At 37.8% G+C, this 21,386-nt stretch overlaps 1 protein-coding gene across 1 annotated transcript; it reads left to right on the top strand.

Annotated features, from left to right (window-relative positions):
* The first annotated feature begins 755 nt into the window (after positions 1 to 755).
* Gnbp2 (Gram-negative bacteria binding protein 2) lies at positions 756 to 21,031 on the top strand. Its single transcript, XM_074172528.1, has 8 exons — positions 756 to 973; positions 6,539 to 6,766; positions 6,818 to 6,978; positions 8,304 to 8,431; positions 10,914 to 11,071; positions 12,661 to 12,888; positions 14,764 to 14,858; positions 20,746 to 21,031. Exons 1-8 carry the CDS (start codon positions 841 to 843, stop codon positions 20,944 to 20,946), a joined length of 1,332 nt encoding a protein of 443 aa, XP_074028629.1. The 5' UTR covers positions 756 to 840; the 3' UTR covers positions 20,947 to 21,031.
* The last annotated feature ends 355 nt before the right edge of the window (positions 21,032 to 21,386 follow it).

Genomic DNA, 21,386 nt, shown 5'->3' on the forward strand with positions numbered 1-21,386 from the left:
TGTATCAAGAATATCCACAAAAAGTATGATTATATAGTAATGAAAATATTAAAAAAGGCTCCCCAAAGTTAGTTTAAAATATAAATAGGCATATAAATATCCAAACATAGAAAATTAAACAAATAATTTCAATTATATATCACTTACATCATTGAAATATCACTGTAGCAAATATCTTAAAAATCACATTTTCTCTGGTGCTGTGACAAATTTTTAACGTCAAATCTGCATTTGACTTTTCGGCTTTTCTATGTTTGGATTCATATGCCTATTTATATTTTACTGAGTCTTTTTTAATATTCTCATTACTATATAATGTTTGCATCATACTTTGTGTAGATATTCTTGATCCATTTTTAATGGAAAGACCCCCCTAAAATTTGAAGTTGTAAATAGATTTTGATAATTGGGAAAACATTTGAAATGTTTAAATCAGTTTCAGGGCACGATATTTTTTCTTGGTCGAAAATCGGGATTTTTTATTGGCGATTTATTTTATTAAAAAAATCACTATGCCACTGGATTCAAAGTGCCTCTAAACAGGTGTGACCAAAATTTCATGAAAAAATATTCATTATTAACAAAGTTATGACAACTCAAAAATTCGAAAGTCAAAGTGGTAACGCGCGTCAGAGAAATTATACTACATACAAGTTATATTATAAATATGCATATCTTGCAGAAACAAAAAACAAAATAATCAACCCGCCACTGTTTATAAACTTGCCGCCGAGGTCAAGAATCAAGAAAGCAAGTTGTGATTCCCACTGATCCGAGAGATCATATTCACAATAATTTCATGAAGTCACATTTAATATTCAATCGTGGTTTCCAATATCGATGATAAATATGTTTTCCTTCACTTGGCTGTGTGTTTTAGTGTCGTTAGTGAATATTTCCTATGGACAATATGAAATTCCACCAGTTACACTTGAAGCCTACAGACCCAGGGGATTCAGAGCTTCTATCAAAGGTAAATAACGATTTTTACGAAGTCGGTAATGCTTTATTGAAATGACCACAGTTGAAATAAAGACCTATTGCAAAAAAATTCAATAACATCTACCGAAGTTTGTGGGCTGGCGTGTCACATTATGACAATTTATTTTCCTTATACACTAGTTACTTTGTAGAAACCAACGTGATTTCCCAGGAAAACCCGTGAAAATGTATCATCGTCAATTCTACGAACATAGCTTTTTCGTGTATCAAGTCAGAGGCAAGGCTTTTCACATTTAAATATACATATATTGACTATTCACAAAATAAGATGATTTTAATTCTTCAAAATTGTAATATACGGTCGAATATTGGTTTTCCAATGAAGTGAGGATTTTCATCAACTAATTACCTTCAGAGAATAAAGCATGTTGAATTAATTATGACGTTTTGAAATGAACTTCTTCATATGAAGAAGTCGGGAAGATAAAATACGCCTTTCAAGTTCACAACTGAATGGATAAAAATAATTAAGCAAATGAATTCAAGTCTGAAGCTGAGTACTTAAAAATATTAAAACTCAAGAATTGTTACACAAAATACTATTTAATATTAACTGTTATGTACAAAAACACAAGAATTGAAGGACAGGTACTACCTTCAAGAGTCTTTGACTATACAAAAATTGCGATTCACGTATGCTTTTCCGTTAACCATCTATCGCCCCCCTACGAACTACAACTCTCAAAAGTTGATACTTAGGCGAGCTAAGGACTAACAAGGTCTCGCCTTCAAACGTGTGATTTCAACACGGGTTGGACGATAGGAAGTGAACATCGATCGTCCCGCCTTGCGGTTCGAACCACCGGTTCGCATAGTGGTCGATTGAGTGAGTGGAGCAAACCACCCACGTCAACCCACCAGGCTACCGTCCCATATGATTTAAATCACTTTGCATTATCTTTACCGCTCTCAAGGGAATAAAGCACGAAAATTCATAAAAAAACAAGTTGTAAATGAGAGATTAATCTCCCAAAATTTTTAGAGTGTGAACATAGCTTGAGATGTTTCGATTTTCAGATGAACACTTGAAAGTTCTAGTTTGAAATGGCACAATTATAATGATTGTGCCTAGAACGATGTACGAGGTCTGTTCAAAAAGTAACGTACATTTTCATTTTTTTCAATAAATATTTATTTATTTCTATTTTGCCTCTTCAAAGTAGTTTCCCTCAGGTATAATACACCAGCATTTTTCCCAATCCTCGAAGCAGTTCTGATATGCCCTTTATGATATATCCTTGACCTCTCTTAGCGATTCGATTTTTATCTCCTCAATTGTGCCAAAACGTCATCCTATTATGGGTATTTTCATTCTTGGGAACATGAAGAAGTCACTGGGGGGCAAATCTCGTGAATTAGGTGGCCGAGGCATGATTACGGTGTTGTTTTCTGCCAAAAAATTACGCACAACAATGATGATGCAGATGCATCATCATGATGCAATAGACATGAATTGTTTTTCCGTGTTAGGAATCACACGTTAAAAGGTAAGACCTCGTTAATCCTTAGCTTGCACAAGTTCCGACTTCTGAGAATTGTCGTTCGTAGGGTTGCGACAGCTGGTTAACGGAAAAACCGATTTTTTTTAAATACTGGACATTTTCTTCGTATTGCTTCTCGCAAGCGGTTCATAACTTCAAGATAATACTCCTTATTGCCGGACGATCATGTGGCAAAAACTCCTAATGCAGCACTACACCACGGTAATCTATAAAATCAGTGATCAAAACCGTTATATTTGTTCGAACTTGGTCTTGGCTCTACTGGGCTCTTTCATTAGGAAGATTGGACTTTGGTTTCGATGAATATTACTGGAGTTTTTTCCCAACACCAAACCATTATTTTACTTCCTCGACACGTGTTTCGATCACCAAGTTATCATCTTCAAGAGGAAGATCAAACTGGTTTCGATGTCATAAGCATATACCAAATATTCGTCATCAGTTATGGCCCTTTTAAGCAAATCTGGATCGCCGTTAACGTCATTCGACAATTCTAGAGCAAAGCTCATGTGACGGATTTTTTTGGTGAAAACTATCGGTTATTGATGTGTTAGGGCGTCCAGGGCGAGCGTTATCATTCACATTTCCTCGATGTCAAATCTAAAGCAAATGAACTTCAAATGTTCAAGCCAGTCTCGATATACCTACACAGTAGGTTTCATGGACTGATGCCTATCTGAAAAACAACTACTCCCCTGGCTGATTCCACGAAGGGCGTTGGATTATATCCGACAGGCGTCTCGATGTCAATTGACATGTTGAAAGGGAAAACCTCTCGAAAGTGGTCGTTTGGGGAAAACCATTTTTCAAAATTACGTCCAGATCATATTCATTTTATTAATGCGCTCGCATATACACTTTTTTAACGATTGTCTGGCTAGGTTTTAGAACTCTCAAAATATTCCAGCTACTGACTAAATATCCACTTAAAGTAATCCAACCTAGCCTAACCTTCAAGCTTGTCTGGCCAGGTGTTGGACCTGTCAGAGTTGTCTGGCTTCTGAGAAGATATCGTCAAAGATCATATTGAATTCAGCTTTCATACTGTCACGTGAGAACAGTTGTGATTTGATAAAGTTTGAAAGTATGTGACTGGGGCCTATGCTAACTGTTACTAACCAAAACTATGATAATCCAATTATCATAATAGTCCATCATTTTCTGCCTATGGTGGGGCCATGCAATGATATTTGAGGTTTGAAATATTTTCTTTGATAAGAAATGTCACTATGGAGGAAGGGATGAATTCTAAAGTTTTGTTCGAATCAGAAAAGGAAGTCACAGCCGTAATATGGTAATTTTTTCAGCCCAGTATTTCCTTAGGAGCTTCAATACAGTCAGAGAGGAAATCCTGGTTCAACAGGACATTATAGAATAGTACAAGGACTGAAAAGTCACGGGCCTAACATATAGATGACGCTAGTCTTATTGCTTTCATCGCTTTTTCAGTTAGTACTAACCTTCTGAGGAAAGCTGTCAAAATTTCATGATACTCTACTCATTAATTTGTGGGTTAGGAGTGAGACTAGTTTTGTTATTTTCGAAACAATGGATCAATACCAATTTCGTGTTTTAACTTCACACTGCTTCTTCATGGCAAAAAATAGCGTTTCAGTGAAGCAATGGCTCGAAGACTGTTATGAGGACTCCATCAGAAACAACAATCAAATGTTGATTTGCTGACTTCAAACGTGGTCGTAAAAACACCGATGATGCAGAACGCAGTGGACGTCCAAATGAGGCAGCAACACTAGAAAACATACAAAAACCACAAAATCGTTTTGAATGGTCAACAAGTGAAGTTACGTGAGTTAGCTGACATTATGAAGATATGAAAAGATAGTGTTGGCTTTATAGTGCATGAGAATTCGATTATGAGAAAGCTCTGTTCAAAGTGGATCCCGCGCGAGCTCACTGTTGACCGAAAACAAGAACGTCTTGATGATTCTGAGCAGTGTTTGGCCATGTTTAAGCATAAAAAACGGAATTTTTGCATCGATATGTGACACTTGACAATTAATGAAACATGGATCCATCACTTCACTTCGGAATCAAAACGATTGTCATCTGAGTGGAGAGCAACAATCGGCTGGAAATTGCTCCCACATCCACGGTATTCATCAGATTTGGCTCTCAACGACTACTGACAGTTGGCAGACCTGAAAAATGGTCACTGGTAAGAAAGAGGTTATTGTTGAAATTGAGGCCTATTTTGGGGGAAATAAATCATTTTACAAAAGTGGTATTGAAATGTTAGAGACGAGCCGGATTGATGTGTGGCTCTTGGTGAATTGATTGTGTGGCTCTTGGTGGAGGCAACGTTGATGAATAAATCCAATTCTGAACAAAAAATAGGGGAAAGTGGGGTTATTGCGAACACCTAAGGAAAAACTCAAATTAAACAAAACCAGTTAAGGTTATGAATGATATTCATTACTAAAAGTTGACTATAACTAATCAATCTTATGTTCTCATAATCAACGTAGATAAATGTTCCATGTAAAATAAAATATTAATACAAAAACAAAACATTGGAGTCCGGGATTACCCCACAACACATGGGGTAATTGCGGATGGACTATTGGGTAGTTACAAACATAGTCTAATCAGAACAGAAATCACAAACGAAGCCTCGTAATGTACTTTCACCACTCGTACAGTTTTCGTGGGTCCATAAATTACATTTGTAGCATCTTATCCAGTCTTCATCAGGTGGATCTTCATAATTTTCATCACAGATCAGGCAATAATACTCGTTTTCCATCCCATCTCTTTCATTGGCCTTTTTCTTCTTGCACGGTATGTCCTTTCCTTGAGACTTTGTATGAATGCTATCATCGGAAAATAATTTAATATTCTTCACTCCATTTTTATCTTCAGCGGTACTTACAATTTTTGACTTTCTTTGTTTTTTTTTTCAAAATATCTTTCATAGGGGTACTGGTTATTATATTTCCATATAGATACAGGGCAGAAAACAAGGATATATAATAGAAAAAAGGAAACTATGTGAACTATACGGTTTGTAGGGGTGATTGCGGATGGCCGGGATTACCCCCCTAAAATCATCCGCCATTAGCCGACACACACAATACCACAAACCAATATTTTTATTTGAGGTTAGAATAGCGTGATGCACGCGATTACTCCCTAAAAATATTGTTGAATGATATATCAATTCGAAAAAATAATGTGATATTTCTATGTAATGCCTTAAATATTATACACCAACTCAATTTCAGTAAAAATATATATGAAATTGTTGATAAATCTTTAAATGAACATACATTGTAAAACGAGCGCGTCGTCATTTCACCACTTACTGCGCGGCACTACGTCTGAAATGGACTCACGATTGCATCACTCGGAATATCTTTCATTCTTTTCTAACATAGTGAAACATACACGTCCGCGATTACTCCGCGTCCGTGATTCCCCCACCTTCCTCTACGCGTTTTCTTTCTTAGGCCCATGCAGTTATTATTTCATTGAATATGAGCCTATACCAAAGTACTGCCTTCTGAATCGAATATATGCAGAAACAGAACATGATGAAAGCAACTGACTTATCAAAATTGACACTGTCATATTTGCGATTTTTGTACACCAAGATAGAAGTATTCATATGCAATTTATCAAGATGTTTTTATTAAAGGCCTCTTGTTGTCCCTGTAGAGCTACAGAACCAAAACCTTTTTTCCCCTTCTGCTTAATGTGTACAATCTGAACTGGGTTTCAAGTCATGATAAGCGTTTTAATTGTGTCATTCACTTTCGAAAATCAATAATTAATTTTTGTTTTTTGGGCAGTTGTTTTTATAAAACTCTATTTTCTAATTGTCACTGAGCATCCATGAACAATGATTTGAATTTCTGATACTATTAGAGGTTCATCCAGAACTTTCATAATATTTTGCCAATTTCATATTTTACAAAAGTTTTTTCTTGGAAGTTTTATAAGCAGTTGAATGAGAAAGAAATTCTTGAATATTCATTTCAGAATTTCCACAGTGATAAGTATTGTTTTCTTTTCAGCTGATAACCTCACTGAATTATTTGCTTTCCATGGTAAGCTGAACGAAAAAATAAACCAAATAGAGCCTGGAGAATTCGGTGAAGATGTTAGGTCACCAGTGGATGGCTATTTCACTTATTACAACCCAAACATGGAACTGAAAATCAACGATGAAGTCCATTACTGGGTCTTTGTGCAACACAAAAAGCTTGGGTATAGAAGAGATGCGCAAGTTTGGAAAGTAACTGGTCAGTAATGAACATCAATGAGAACAATTTGTGGTTTTATTTACATTTCAGAATTGAGAAATTCTCCAGGAACAGAATGCGAACCGAGTGTGACAGTAATTAGTGATCGAACAAAGGTCTGTAGAAATATGACGATATTTGAGGACCAGTTTGGTGGATCCTCGATAGATATTAGCAAATGGATAATTGAACAGTATGTTCCTGGACCACCGGTGAGTCTCAATAGAATGTGTATTGTAAATTGTAAGAGACTTCATAGTCCAGCTCAGAAGTGCCCTTCAGGTCAAACTGTTTTCTCCGTCTACGAAAAATATGAACGAACTTTAACAAAAATTGTTAAAGTTGTAAGCATTTTTCAAATTTGAAAAATGATTCAAGAAGAGGAGGAAATTTTTCAAGAAAATTCTCACATTACGGAACTGTAGGACCAATATTTATAATTTTCCAAGAGGGTTGAGGTAATCCTGAAATGGGTAATCTGGCTTTCGCAGGACACGCCCATTCAGACCTTCAATGAAAAAATATTATTTCAACCAATTACATATCAGAATTGGGAAAATTGTGGCACCTACTGGATAAAAGAATGAACAATAATCCGTGGTGAAAACATTTTTATCGTGATTTTCCAGTTAATTGTGCATTAGTTAATTTCGAATTTTTTTCTACTTGAATAGGAACATTGGAAGTGTGATAATAGTTAGAAAACTGATCTGAGATTTTTGGAGCTATTTACGAATGGTCTCAGAATAGATTTATGTGAGGAAAACAATCAAATTTATTATTTTTCGATTTGTTATCAACAATTCACTGAGGTTGAAAATTAAAAAACTTCATTAATAACAATATATTTTTTAATATTATTATCGATCCGTTTTGTTTATGATCAGAAACTATATGAACATGATTTTTGGAAATTTTCATCTGCTATTGTTGTATATAAAATAACTAGTACTATGTTGCTGTATCGCTGCTGTTCCAATGTTTTGAATCAGCATCATCAATCAGAATCAACGAACTTAGTAGTGCGCAGCGTTATAGAACAGTGCTTTCAAAAAAAATTGTTCTACAACGCCATCTAGTGGCGAGTTACAGAAAAATTGATAGCCTAAAAACCTTCTCTATTAAGAATTACTTATACATGTCAAGTTTCATCACGATCGGTTGAGCGATGAAGAAGTTTATCACTTACCAACCAACCAACCAACAAACATCCATTTTTATATATATGATTCAAACATAATCTTTGATGCAAATTATGATTATTATTCTGTGCATTTTTTTTTAATAAAAACCAAAGTCTACTTGCTTTCTAGTCAATTAAAAAATACACATTATTGTTTTTACTTTGAGTTTGAAATAATTGAACAATTTGTTTATTTATCCCTCTTCATCTATTTGTACATCCCCAATGATCATATATAGATTAGAATAGTTGCTTTCTTAAACATTTTATGTAGGTTACGTCCAACCTAACCTAACCTAATGTAACTCATGAATCGCATTTTTTGAGAATATGACTTATCAATTTTGTTTTCAGGATTACGAGTTTGTTGTTTACAGACCTTATGAAAATGTCACATTGGTGAATGATGGCAACTTGGTAGTCATTCCGCATCTTGCTAGTGACAAAGATATAGAAGCAGACCCACTAGATCTAACGGATGGGTAGGTACTTGAGTAGTATTCAAGTTGAAACAATTTTTATATATAGGGAGTTTTACAGTCCCTCATTTAGTAATCATACATATGGAATGTGAGAAAAAAATAAGTTTCGAAGTAAAATAAACAAAGAATATGAAAAATTGGCATCGGTCATGAAAGTCGATAAAACGTTTACTGGTATGAAAGCAACACATCATCGATAAAAAATTAGAATCTGCAAATTCGCTGTTTATGCACGTGGCTGGCTTCCTCTCATTCTATAACTTTCAAATGCAAGACCATTTCCAAAATTTCCCCTGTCTGGATGTTTGTTTCAGATCTAATGATTAGGAATGAACGGCTTGCCAATCCCAACAGATCTAGATCCTTCTGGTCGGTGGCTAAAGCTGTTGGAATCAGCTTTAGCTACAAAATCCACAATTCCACCAATGAAACAAGCGGATGTTTCAGTTGTAAAAGAACCTTCGAAAAAGCAAATCTACTGAACATTTGAATATTTGAAAGGCTTCGATATCTTGAGCGAGCACAATATAGCTTTCGGACGGAAACAAAGATCAACAGGCGACTTTCTATAGTATATCACCCATATTTGGAATAACGCAATCGAGAAACATGGAGAGTCGAGAGCTTGATATTCCTAAGGCCTTTGACCGTGTATGGCCATGAGGGTTTGCTGGCCAAACTTCGATGCTATGGTCTGTCGGATCATTTTTATCTATGGCTCTACAGCTTCCCGAAAGAACGTTTCCTGCAAGCGGCCGTTGATGGATATCTCTCAAATCCTGGTGTTCCCCCGGATCCATATCGTCTCCAACCCTCTTTTTATTGCATACCATCTGTTCATTAGAAAAAACAAGTATATAATATATTGCTTTGCTGACGACATCACACTTGTCTCGTCATTCCATTTGGATTCCAGGACATTGGCTGCGGATGCACCAATGTCCTGGAATGTATATTTGTTTGTGATAACAGATCAAGTTTTTTATCGGATCATCAGATTTATGATTATCCAAATCGCTCTGGAAATTTGCTAGAACCTAGACCACATTGAATAGTCCTCTACCAGAAAAGCCATCTCAATCTCGGACCAAAAATTTTCAACAAATTAGATGAAAATATGAAAGCAGCCCCTTATATGAATATTTTTTTCAAATGAATATAGAAAACTTTTTCAATTGATGAATTCGATAATTTTATTCCTCTCCATGTACTCTCTGTTTCTTGTTCTGTATCTGTAGAGTAGGGAGGGTGAGTGTGTACCCACAGCACTTAGGCCACATGTGACCCATTGTACATCCTCCCGAGGAGTTGTCCTCCTAGGTCATCGTCCATCCTGCCCTTTCCAGGAAGGTGAACAGGTCACTAGGAGACATTTCCTTTATATTGACAGGTGTAGGCCAAGACTTGCCGAACACATACTCTCTTTGGCAACCTTGAGGTGTCTCACGGTGACCTTTTTGTAGGTTTTGGAAAGTGAAGCGACATTACTGTCGTTGCGCGGCTTCTTCAACCTTCTTGGGGTTCCCTCTATGGAGGTGTACAAGTGAGGGAGCTTTCCTGCAGGGTCAGCCGTGTTCTTGTCTTTATTCAAGGCAGAGCTCTTGGCCCCCGCCGCAGAAAGTGCCCATGCTGTTGGAGGTGGAGTGGGGAAGGAGGAGGGTGCACTTATAGTTTCTGCTTCTTTCGCTCTCTTTCTCCTTTTGGCCTCGGCACTGCAAATGCGCTTATGCATTGGCTTTTGTATTACATCACGAGGTGATCTGCTATGTCCAGCCTCATTCCATTGGGTGGAGATTTTTGTTCATCCCCAGCCACCGCCTTAGATTGAGGTGAGCACTTCTGCCCAGCCTCGGGATTGGTTTTTGATTTTGTTTTTTCTATTTTTGTGTTTGATTCATTCATGTGTGTTCCCACGAGCACCAAAGGAAGAGTTGGTCACCTCTGGCAGAGTCCCGCATTACCAGAGGTAGGCTGATTACAATGAGGTTTCGCCCAGTTTCTCAAGGGGATCGTTCGTGACCGCATATCACCCTGCGGCCATTCAGCAAGATTCCTTACACCTTAGCTTGGGTAGGCTGGTCCACGGTGGCATGTTTCGCAATGGCTTTTGGGGAGTTTTAGTTCCCTGCACCCTACTTCTTTCTGCCGGCGACCCCGCCCGTAATGCCACATTGGCTTCCCGGACAGGGTCTCCAATCTTCTGGCCGTTCCCCTATCCGCCACCTAGGAACGCGCCCGATAGGTCCAACCCAACCCACGGGCTGTTTTTTGTTCATTTTGCAAATTATTTTGTAAATACTTATAGTTATTTTTTAGGTTGACGTTTTCTTTGTTATCGTATATGGAAAGATATGTTTTTTTGTACCTTCCAACAAGTGAAATACTTAGATGAATGAAAAATGTATTGTACTGCAATCATTCTTGATTGATATGATACCAGGAATATTAAAAAATAAATTTCTCATTATTTTTAATATTTTAGTTGTACAAAGACATACACAAAAGACGAACCCTGCCTCCATAAAAAATACAAGTTGCAGAATCCAGTTGTGTCTGGTAGACTTGTTTCCAAACAGTCATTCACCTATGCAGATGTAGAAGTCAACGCTAAGTTACCATCCGGTGACTGGTTATATCCAGGTACAGTATAACTAAAATAGAAAGTGAAATTGAAGGGGTCATAGTTTCAGGAGTGATTAATTTTTGGGAAAGAAAGTTTTTGGCTTTCTACTACTCCATCTTGATACAAAAAAAAGGATGAGGGAATCTTCCAAAGAAAGGAAGGAAGTAATCAATTTGAAAATAAATAACTCTATACATGGATGTGTAGATCATGCAAAGAAATAACTTTCAGACACAAACTGAAAAAAAAGTCCTCCTGAAACAGCTACTTTCATATAAACATTGAATTACACGAAAGAAAAAAAAATCTTTTGAAACAAATACTTCTATATGAACACTGAATTATACAGAAGATACTTTTCTCTACTCAGTTTGTATTTCAAATATCGTTGTGGAATAAAAATCAGATATCGTTCACATGAGTTCTACTTTGAATGAATGGTAACAAATTGCACTTACATGGAACACTGTCATTCTCACTGGTATACATCGATGTTTCGCCTCAAAACACTTGCCCGAAGGCTCTTTAATAACAAATTGGATACCCCCTTTTTTTGTATCAAGATGGAGTAGTAGAAAGCCAAACATTTTCCTTCCTAGAAAGTGAAGTTCTGAAAAAACAGGTTCATAATCAACAATCCTGAAAATTGAAATTTTGGATCTTGCTGATCACATAGTGGAATAATTTTCCCACCAGGAAATTCGAATGGGGATACTTACTTAGTTCTGTTGGAAAACGCCGCCAATCCGGTGCTGATCCAGATTATGGATACGAACGTTATCATGAAGGAAATCCGATATTTCAGAAAGACGATGCTGTTTCCAATTTTGCATCACCTACATCTCAGTTTCTATATGGATGCCGTCAAATGAACCTTGACTATTTTTACGTTCAAGTCCCTTTGATTTATTTTTGCGTGAAGATCTGGTCACACCGGGTTTTAGGAACCTTTATACCTATCACACGACTACGGTAGATTGAGTTGTTAAATACACCATCCTGATGTATGATGAACTCCTCAGTTTCTGACTTCTGTTAACTCGACCTGAGAAGGTCAGGTCTTCAATGTTGTTAAAAAAGACCCCATGCGTGAGCTTACCATTGTATTACCGCAGGAGTGAGGTGATCCCTGAGACTATTACGTGAAGCTTTTGCTGAATTGGTTCCAACTTGGTGTCAAAGTAGTATCCCTTCATTCAGTGTCATTAAGCCGCTCGGCCAGCTGTAAGAAATGATGTAATTCCCGGCCTCTCTTGGTCGCAGACCACGCAGATGAGGAGATCCGAACTCCTGATAACTTTACAGGCTCCATCCAGTATCCAGTCCTGTAAGGGGAAGTACCTACAATAGTGTAACGGAGGATTTGGGATGCAAACTCCTATGGAGGTGCATCAGTTTTCGGGTCTTCATGTCGGGTTGAAACAGTTCTTCCTAAGTGATGTTGTTTCAGTATACGTCTCTTCGGCATTCAGATGAAGCTGAACGCTTCCATCTTCGAGCTGCACATTCTTTTTGTGACTCAAAGCGTTATTATTTATAGTTTTTCAAAAACATCATGTATTATATTAAAAATTTTTTCGAATGACCTTTTACCTTTTTATTGTAGAAATCTACTTAGAGGATGATAACCAAAATAGACTCGTCATCGCATACGCTAGAGGAAATAAGCTACTGACCGGAAATGACAATATAAATATCGGAGGATCGTTGTTATTTGGTGGTCCAATGTTGAGTCACAGAGAGCCAAAGCGATCAGAAAAATTGAGTTCTACCAGAATTGAATCCGGGACGTTCAGTGACTCTTTTCATACTTATAGACTTCGATGGAGTGAACGTAAGTTAGATGTCATATGAATTTGATGTACATACAAAATTATAGACAATTTTAGTTTATGAAATGTATTGAGCGGGTGGCTCGTCTTTTTTACCTTAGATGAATCGAACAGGCTATTATGAAAAGACTCAATGATTACTAGAGTTCTAAATGAAAAAAATTAATATTTTCACGACTGAATTTTTTTTATTTCAACAGTTTTCTATCCGATTCCAAAATTACCTCATCAAACATATAATTTTCAAATACTGTTGCTTTTTATTTCATAATGATTGAATTTTATTTTTGTCATAAATGAACGACAGACAGATATGGCTTCAAATTAGGGTTCTGAAAATGTCTGAATCTACATCAGGCAAGATTTTTCTCAATCAGATTTTTTTCAGATTGGTGGCATATGGAATTGTTTACATTTGTACCCTATTTGGAAATATATAAAAAAATTTGAGAAAGTATAAATTGGAGAATTTATTTTAATGAAATATTGAGTTCAACCAAACTACTTCTTGATTTTAAAACAACACCAGAACTGCAATACTGATTTCGACTCGTGTTCCACCAACTGATTCGGCGTCTCCACAAGATGCAGTAAACATTTCACATTTGTCAGTTCTTTGGAAAATAAAGTGATTTGTTGGATAGTCATGTCAAATTAGACTAAAAAATAAGAGTAAAGCTACCTAAATTCCCATCAAACTGAAAGTCAGTAAGATTGTTTAAAATAAGATTAAAATGAAAATTTGAAAGTTTCCCATCTCTCCCTGTATGGAAAAAAATTTATTCAAGGTCAAAGGTCAAAAAAATTAGTTTTTCGCGATTTTCAGCAAAACAGTGAGTTTTATCATAAAAATACTACAGACAAAAATTGTGGATCATGAAATTATCTACAAAAAATGAATCAGTACTTTTTTCTTACGAGCCACCGTTTTTGAGATATAACGATTCAAAAAGTTGTAAAAGTTGTAATCGTCATAATATGCAGTTTCCACGCCACCTATGAGTTAGTGTACTGAGCGCGTTTTTTTTAACGTGGTTTCCCCAGTAAGTCTATTCCACGGGTTAGTTGTGATCCTGTTCAATTTGAAACTATTGCAAAATAATGGATATCAGCAGAGATTGAAACGATAAAAGCAATTTAAGTTAAAAAAAGAGGAGTGAAATTTAATCGTCCGAGTCGTAACTTTCAAATTCTTCTTGTTCTTCTTCTTGATCTTCTTCATCGTCTTCTTCTTTTCATTCTTGTTCTCTTCATCCTGAGTACATGTAAACTGCGTCAATAGCGATGTATCGCATGTCGCCTCGTTAGAATCCAACGGATCCTCCACTGTTGGTGATTCAAGCACGACCGGATGTGCAATGTGTACATGCCAGAGAACAAAACACATATAGCAGTGCACCCCTTTTTACAGTTGCAAAAAATTTTGTTCAGCAGTTTTTCCGGCGCAGGTATAGCGGAAAATGAAGGTATAGCTTTTTTCAGATAGAGTCAGTAAGATGAACTTTCGTATTATCCGAATTTACTGGTACAGGTATTTTTTCTACTGCCTCATACGATATATGGGATTTCGCCTTAAATTATTCAGTAGAAAATATTTCACAAAAAAGGCAAATGAGTTTTTTTTCGCAAAAGTCATCCTTTTTCGAAAATAAATTTGATATGCAAATAATATTTTTCACATATTGCATACAAATTGAAATAAGTCTCGAACTATCAGAGGTATTATTAAATTAGCTATTATATTAATTTCAGTTCAATTTATTATATACAGATGTATCGTATACGTCAAAAAATTTTCAAGAATATATACGATAAAATAAGTTATGACGTGGTCTGATTTTTCATGTGGATTTTCAAACTCATTTTTAAATTTTCAGATGCAATAGAGTTGTATGTAGATGGGAAAAATTATGGGCTGATTAGTTCAGAATCGATCAAATCATCTGGTTTCGTAGGGAGCTCTCCAAAACAGGTAAGCATACTATCCAAATAGTATAACGAATTCCCGGGTAATATACGAGCAAAAATAAAATTCAAGCGAAATTATAAATATGCAGTGAGTAAGGTAATCTCTCATTTTTGTTGAAAATGAAATGAAAACGAAAGGAAATGGTTCATATTTAATATTAAAACAGCTGCTGGAAATACATATCAACTAACTGTTGGGTAATAAACGCTATCGTTATTATATTTTTTTTTCACCGTAGTGTGAGCTGGTCAGGCCCTATCCCCCGAAGCCTCGATACATTCGGGAGGGCGCGCCAGCATTATCAATCAATGACCACTCCCCACACCGTGGGGTAAGTGATCATTGGGTCCGAAAATCATGTGCCCTGAGCAAGCGCAGTGAGCCAAGAACGACAGCCTTCTGCATCTGTGCGGCTAAGATTTCTGCCTTAGTGCGGCAAGCTGGTATGATTTTAAGATTCGAGAGTAGAGAGGATATCATTCCACCAAGGACTCCAATAATCAGAACAACCATCTTGACAGAGTGATCTGAATAGAGTATGCGGAGTTCTAAGAGAAAATCTCGATATTTTATCCGGTTTTCCTCCTCTCTTCTAACGATATTCGTCTTGCCAGGAGCTGAAAACTCCACGACAAATATCGTTTTGGTCTGGTGGTCGAGAAGGACTACATCAGGCTTATTAGCTTGTATGAGCCTGAGGGTGGGGAACGAATAGTTCCAATAAATTCGGCACTTTTCGTTCCCCACAACGGATTCAATATCCCCCGGAGCGTAGGGTAACACCGGTGTCTCTTCAATACCGTAAGAGTGCCGTAGATGGTAACACAGCACTCTTAGGGCCGCGTTATGTCGATGGATATAGGCCGAGACCGCATATGCTGGACATGCTGATAGCAAGTGCATAAGGGTCTCGGGCGCCTCGCGGTAGGCCCTGCACCTTGTGTCAGGAACCTCTATACCCATCACGCGACTGCGGTAGGCGCTTTGATAAGCCAAGGTCTCCAATGTTATTGAAGAAGACCCCATGCATTGGCTTATCCTTGTGTCTCCGCAGAAGTAAGGTGATCTCTGCGGCTTTTATCTGAGCTTTTTGCTGAACGGGTTCCAACTCGGTGACAGAGTTGTAGTCACCTCGTTCAGAGTCGAAAACTATACCGAGTTCATCAGCTGCTCGAGCAGCTGCCCTAAAGAGAAATGCTCCGATTCCTGCTCTCTCATGGTCACGGACCATGCAAAGAAGGGGATCCCAACTCCTGACGACTTTACAGGCTGTATCCAGTACCATTCTGTCATGTAGACACTCCAAACTCAAAAGTCCACGGTCTCCCTGTTGTCGGGGGAAGTACAACCATGGAACGGACGATTTGGGATGCAAACTCCTATAGAGATGCATCATTTTTCGGGTCTTTACGTCGAGGTGATACAGCTCCTCCCGAGTCCATTTCACTACTCCAAACGAATGGAGTGAGATTGGAACGGCAAGCATATTTGTTGCAGCAACTTTCTTCTTCCCCGACAGTTCCGATGACCAGATCTGTCGAAGTTTGTGCTGATACTTGCCGCGGAGAGAGTTTTTCACTGCAGTTACCTCTTGTGAGTGGCGTTGTTCCACCCCGAGGTGAGTATACGTCTCTCTGGCATCCAGATGGTGTAGGATGCTTCCATCTACGAGCTGCACATCCTCTCCGCAGTCCCCGCATCGTTCTCTTTTGAGATGAACCATTGCACATTTGTCTATCCCGAATTTCATACCGATAGCATGCGTGTACTCTTCCACCACCCTCAAGGAATGATGGAGATCCTTCTCTCCAGAGGCATAAAGTTTAAGATCATTCATATAAAACAGATGGGTATTTCTGAGTGCAACGGATAATGGCAATAGTGAGATGCAGAATAGAAGGGGACTGAGGGAATCACCCTGAAATACACCCCTTCTGAAAGTGACCCACCCTGTTTGGACTCTTGCTTGACCAGATGTTATGGTGAAGCGAGTTCGCCAAAGTGGTATCAGTTGTTCAATGTATCTCACTATGTTATCGGGTATCGCAAGGCATCTGAGCAAATGCAAGATGAGCTCATGCGAAATTGTATCAAATGCCTTACGGTAATCGATCCAGGCCATAGAGAGGTTACGCTTATATTGTATCGAGTCCTGCGTTACACATCTATCGATGATCAGGTTCTCTTTACATCCAGCGACTCCTCTCTTCGACCCTCTCTGCTCATATATCCGTTCGAACACTCGGTCAACTGCGGTGAGTATTCGTGCGTATAAGATGCTTGTAAACAACTTATAACACGAATTCAAGCATGTTATCGGTCTGTAATTCTTAGAAATCGACAAATCTCCGCTTTTGGGGATAAGAACGGTCCGCCCCTCGACAAACCAATCCGGAATCGGCTGCTCTCCATCCAGCCATGAGTTAAAAACTCTGGCCAGATGGCGGTGGGTACTTGGTAGTTTTTTCCACCAATAAGTGTTCAGCCCATCTGGGCCTGGAGCAGCAAAGTTCTTGGAACCAACAAGGGCCTTTCGAACGTCATCCGGGGTTATCGTGTTGCGTAGTTCATTGGGCTCAGGCTGTTGAAGCTCTCTGTTGAAAGCTTCGAACTGCGCTAGGGCTGGAGTGTCTACGTTGAGTGGCTGCGGGTGTTCATAGATATCCTTCCAGAAGGATTCCACCTGATCAGCGGTCGGCGGATTATCCACAACACGTGGAGGCTCTTGGAATAAACGAGAAGGTTTCTCGCGGAACCTAAGGTTTTCCGCGATACTTCTCGCTCGCCTCACTAGTGACTGCTTAGCAGCCACTAGCATTCGTATCAAGGCAGTGCTGTTTGGTGCAGCACGCCTTGGCTTGCAGCACGCCTTGGCTTGAAGTGTGATGGATACGTCGTAGATTGACGGCTATTCGCCGCACTGCGGGCGTGAAAGGACTATTGGCCGCCCTGTAATCCATCACACATTGGATACGAGACGCGTGTTGTCTCGCCGACGTGATCTTAGCCTCCATCTTGTGTACACGCCGTTCAATCTCCCGAACCGCAAGGCCGGGATTTCGTCCTTCCGATTCGGAAAGCGATTGGACGACGTTATACACGGCGGTGTTGATTTGTCAGCCTCTTCTGTTAGAACACTATGAACCTCTGCATCCAAAACGAGCCAGTTCTTGTGGCTTCAGGGGCTTGATCCTGTGGAGCGCCCTGCGTGTTCTGATTGTCGTCTCCATTGGTGGTATGATGCGAGTCTCCTCTCCAGCCGTGCCAACGGGTGGTAGAACTGTCACTTCTACCACTTCGTTAGCAGAAATACAAGACATTTCAGAAATGCAAAAACTCTTCTTAATCTATATTACTCCTATGTATATAGTCGTTTGAACTTTGCATTTGTCGTTTGGAGTCCGCAATATTCGATTTACCAACAGAGAATTGAAAGTGTTCAAAATAAATTCGTCAAACAATTGGCCCGTGAAACTGACATTTCTATAATCAATGGAAATTTCCGTCCAGTTCTCAAAAAGTATTCTTTTTTGTCTCTTACAGATAAAAGAAAAATGTCAGATATATTAATGCTGTTCAAATTATTCAATGAACGTGTCGATTGTCCTACGTTGATCACAAAAATTTCATTGAATACACCTTGCAGAGACTTGCGAAACCATTATCTCTTTGCAACCACATTTAGAAAAACCAATTCAGGAAAGAACTCTCCTTTATGCAGAATTGTCAGATCCTTCAATACTCATTGCAATGATATTGAAAAACTGAGGTTACCTTTTCTTAGATTTAAAAAGTATGTGAAATCTATTTTTAGTTATAATTAGTTATCGGTTCTTCATATATACTGTTTATTTATTTTTCTTAATATTCATTACTATATAGTGTGAATTTAGCATTTATATTCTATTTATATTTATATACTATCTTCCATATGTAAAATGGGGATATTTTTTGGATTTATTCTGTTTGTATCCCCATTAGTGTAATAAATAAATGAATAAATAAATATTTATTTTCTCACAAGACATATAAAATGTATAGGAATGTTCAGTATATAAGGCAAGAGCACTAAAACAGAGTACAGTCATTCAAGAATAAAGATATATAAAAGTCAACATAAAAATACATATACCTACACATATACACCTTATATACATATATGATATGTACAGACATCGAAATTTCGTTCCAACGAGTAGAAACATTTTTCAGTCAGGAATTGTTTGAGGGAGCTATTGAATTTTTTCAAATATTCGGCTTCTTTTATAATTTCAGGTAATTGATTGTAAATAAACAGACCCATAATTATTGGTGCATTGTCAGATACCTTATATTTTGTGAATGGAATGTGGGTATTTTTTCTTTGCCTTGAAAATCTCCCGTCAAAACAAATTTTCGTTTATTTAAAAATAAAGACGGATAATTCATAAATATAGACAGACATTAGGGTCAAAATTCTGAAATGTTTAAAAAGGTCCCTACAGGAGTGTGTACTAAGAACTCTAGCTATTATTCTTACTATTCGTTTTTGTACAGAAAAAACATTTTTTGCCAAAGTGGAATTTCTCCACAAACATATTCCATACCTTATTTGTGACACAACCTCTGCATAGTATAGAGCCACTAGCTGAGGTATATCCAGTATATATTTGAGATTCCTGAACATGAAACATACAGAATTCAACAAAGAGTACAAGAGTACAAGAAAATTGGTTTCATCTGTAGTGTCATTGGATACATCAACACTCATCTTGATTCTGAGAGGATCGAATTTTCTTTGATAGTTAGAAAATCGTATAATTTGCGTTTTATGAACATTTAAATTCAGAAAATTTGTATTGCATCAGTTCTAGAGCTTTTCCTGTATTTTTTTGCATATTAAATTCATTTTTTTTGAGGAATTATCAATGACGTGTCGTCTGCATACATTGTTACATGAGCTCCTTTCAAGAATTGATCCAGATCGTTGGAGTACAATAATAAGATAGGTCCCAGGATCGATCCTTGTGGTACACCAATATTAATAGCTTTTCTATTTGAATTGATGAAACCAACCCTTTCAAATTGGAAATTTGGAATACATACGTACTGATGACGGTGTTATGACGGTTATGAATGCCTGCTGAAAACAACTATTTTCCCGGCTAATACTACGATGGATCATATCCCATTTGGGGCTTTGTCCACTAGATGTAGCTGTTACTAGTTAACAAATCATTCTCTAAGATGAAGACACGAGTATCGAATATGCAGTGAAATCATTTTAGACCCAGGCATACATTGCAGTTTGAGTTGGATTTTCTGAGGAGCAAGACCCTTCAGATGACCTGCTGCAGGACGAACGAAATGCATCTGCAAAACTATCATCTGTAAGGTTACTAGCAAAAATACCTGTTTTTTTTCAAAATCTGTTTTTTCGTTAATCAGTTGTCGCACCCCTACGAACCACAACCCTCAGAAGTAGAAACTTGTGCGAGCTAAGGATTAACGAGGTCCTACCTTTAAACGTGTGATTCCTAACAAGGGTTGGACGATAGCAAGTGGAAACCGATCGTTCAGACTGGGGCTTGAACCACCGACCAACACGACAGTCAATTCGAGTGAGTGAACAAAGAATCCTCGTCGAACCGACCGGCTACCGAGCGACCGACCTGTCGAACATAATTCAATATCCAAAGGTGGTATTGTACGTGGGATTAGTTGTTTTCTGAAATGCATTTACCAGATTTCTAGGCGTTGGGAGGGATGAATCTTTGGAGAATTTTATTTCAAAATATTCTTCTCCTCAATAAGTCTTCATCCCTCCACGACAAGCTGCATTTTGTTCCAGTCACTGTATAAATTATGTTTTTATATACATAAATGATTGATCAATCATTCTTTTTCATAGGTTCGTTTGGTTCTTGGGGTTGGAGTAGGAGGAATCAACGATTTCCCTAATGGATATAAATCAGGAATCGATGAAAAGCCCTGGATTAACCGAAATAGCCAACAAGTGAAAACGTTTTACGAAAATGTGAATCATTGGTTTCCTACGTGGGGCAGTGGTGGGAGATTACAGGTAAATTATGTGAAAGTAACTGCACTTTAAGGATAACTGCTGTACATTTTTTGTGTATTGTATTGTGACTGAGTTTATAGACGGAGTTTTAATTAAAATACTGAAATCCCTCAAACATTTTTTTGTTTCCTGATCTTCACTGGCGCGAAAGTTTGGGTGATGTCTATAAGACTGAAACCAATGAGAGGTTGAATAATAATGTATCAGGTTTGAATGAGAGAAACATATTTTTTATAATATTTTTCTCAATTGAGATGATGAACCACCATCAAAAGCCACACTATCATTCCAGAACCGCTCAAACATTTCAATACCATTTCAGAAGAACGATTCATCTTTTGCCACAAAATAGGCCTCAGTTTCAGCAATTCACCTCTTCATTTGAGCGAAATGTCTTACCGGTCAGCATTTTTCTGAGGTCAGCGAACAGCCACTAGTCGCTAGGAGCCGAATCTGGTGAATACGGTGGA

The sequence above is a fragment of the Leptinotarsa decemlineata genome, unplaced genomic scaffold (genome assembly GCF_025532065.1).
Source record: "Leptinotarsa decemlineata unplaced genomic scaffold, Ldec_3_MD MMD2_tig00000133_RagTag_RagTag, whole genome shotgun sequence".
NCBI lineage: Eukaryota > Metazoa > Arthropoda > Insecta > Coleoptera > Chrysomelidae > Leptinotarsa > Leptinotarsa decemlineata.

Bases quoted from the DNA above. Each gene is read 5' to 3' on its own strand.
- Gnbp2 (XM_074172528.1), top strand. From the start codon at position 841: ATGATAAATATGTTTTCCTTCACTTGGCTGTGTGTTTTAGTGTCGTTA. The intron at 8,432-10,913 runs GTAGGTACTTGA...TTAATATTTTAG, and splicing joins CCACTAGATCTAACGGATGG to TTGTACAAAGACATACACAA. The intron at 14,859-20,745 runs GTAAGCATACTA...TCTTTTTCATAG, and splicing joins TAGGGAGCTCTCCAAAACAG to GTTCGTTTGGTTCTTGGGGT.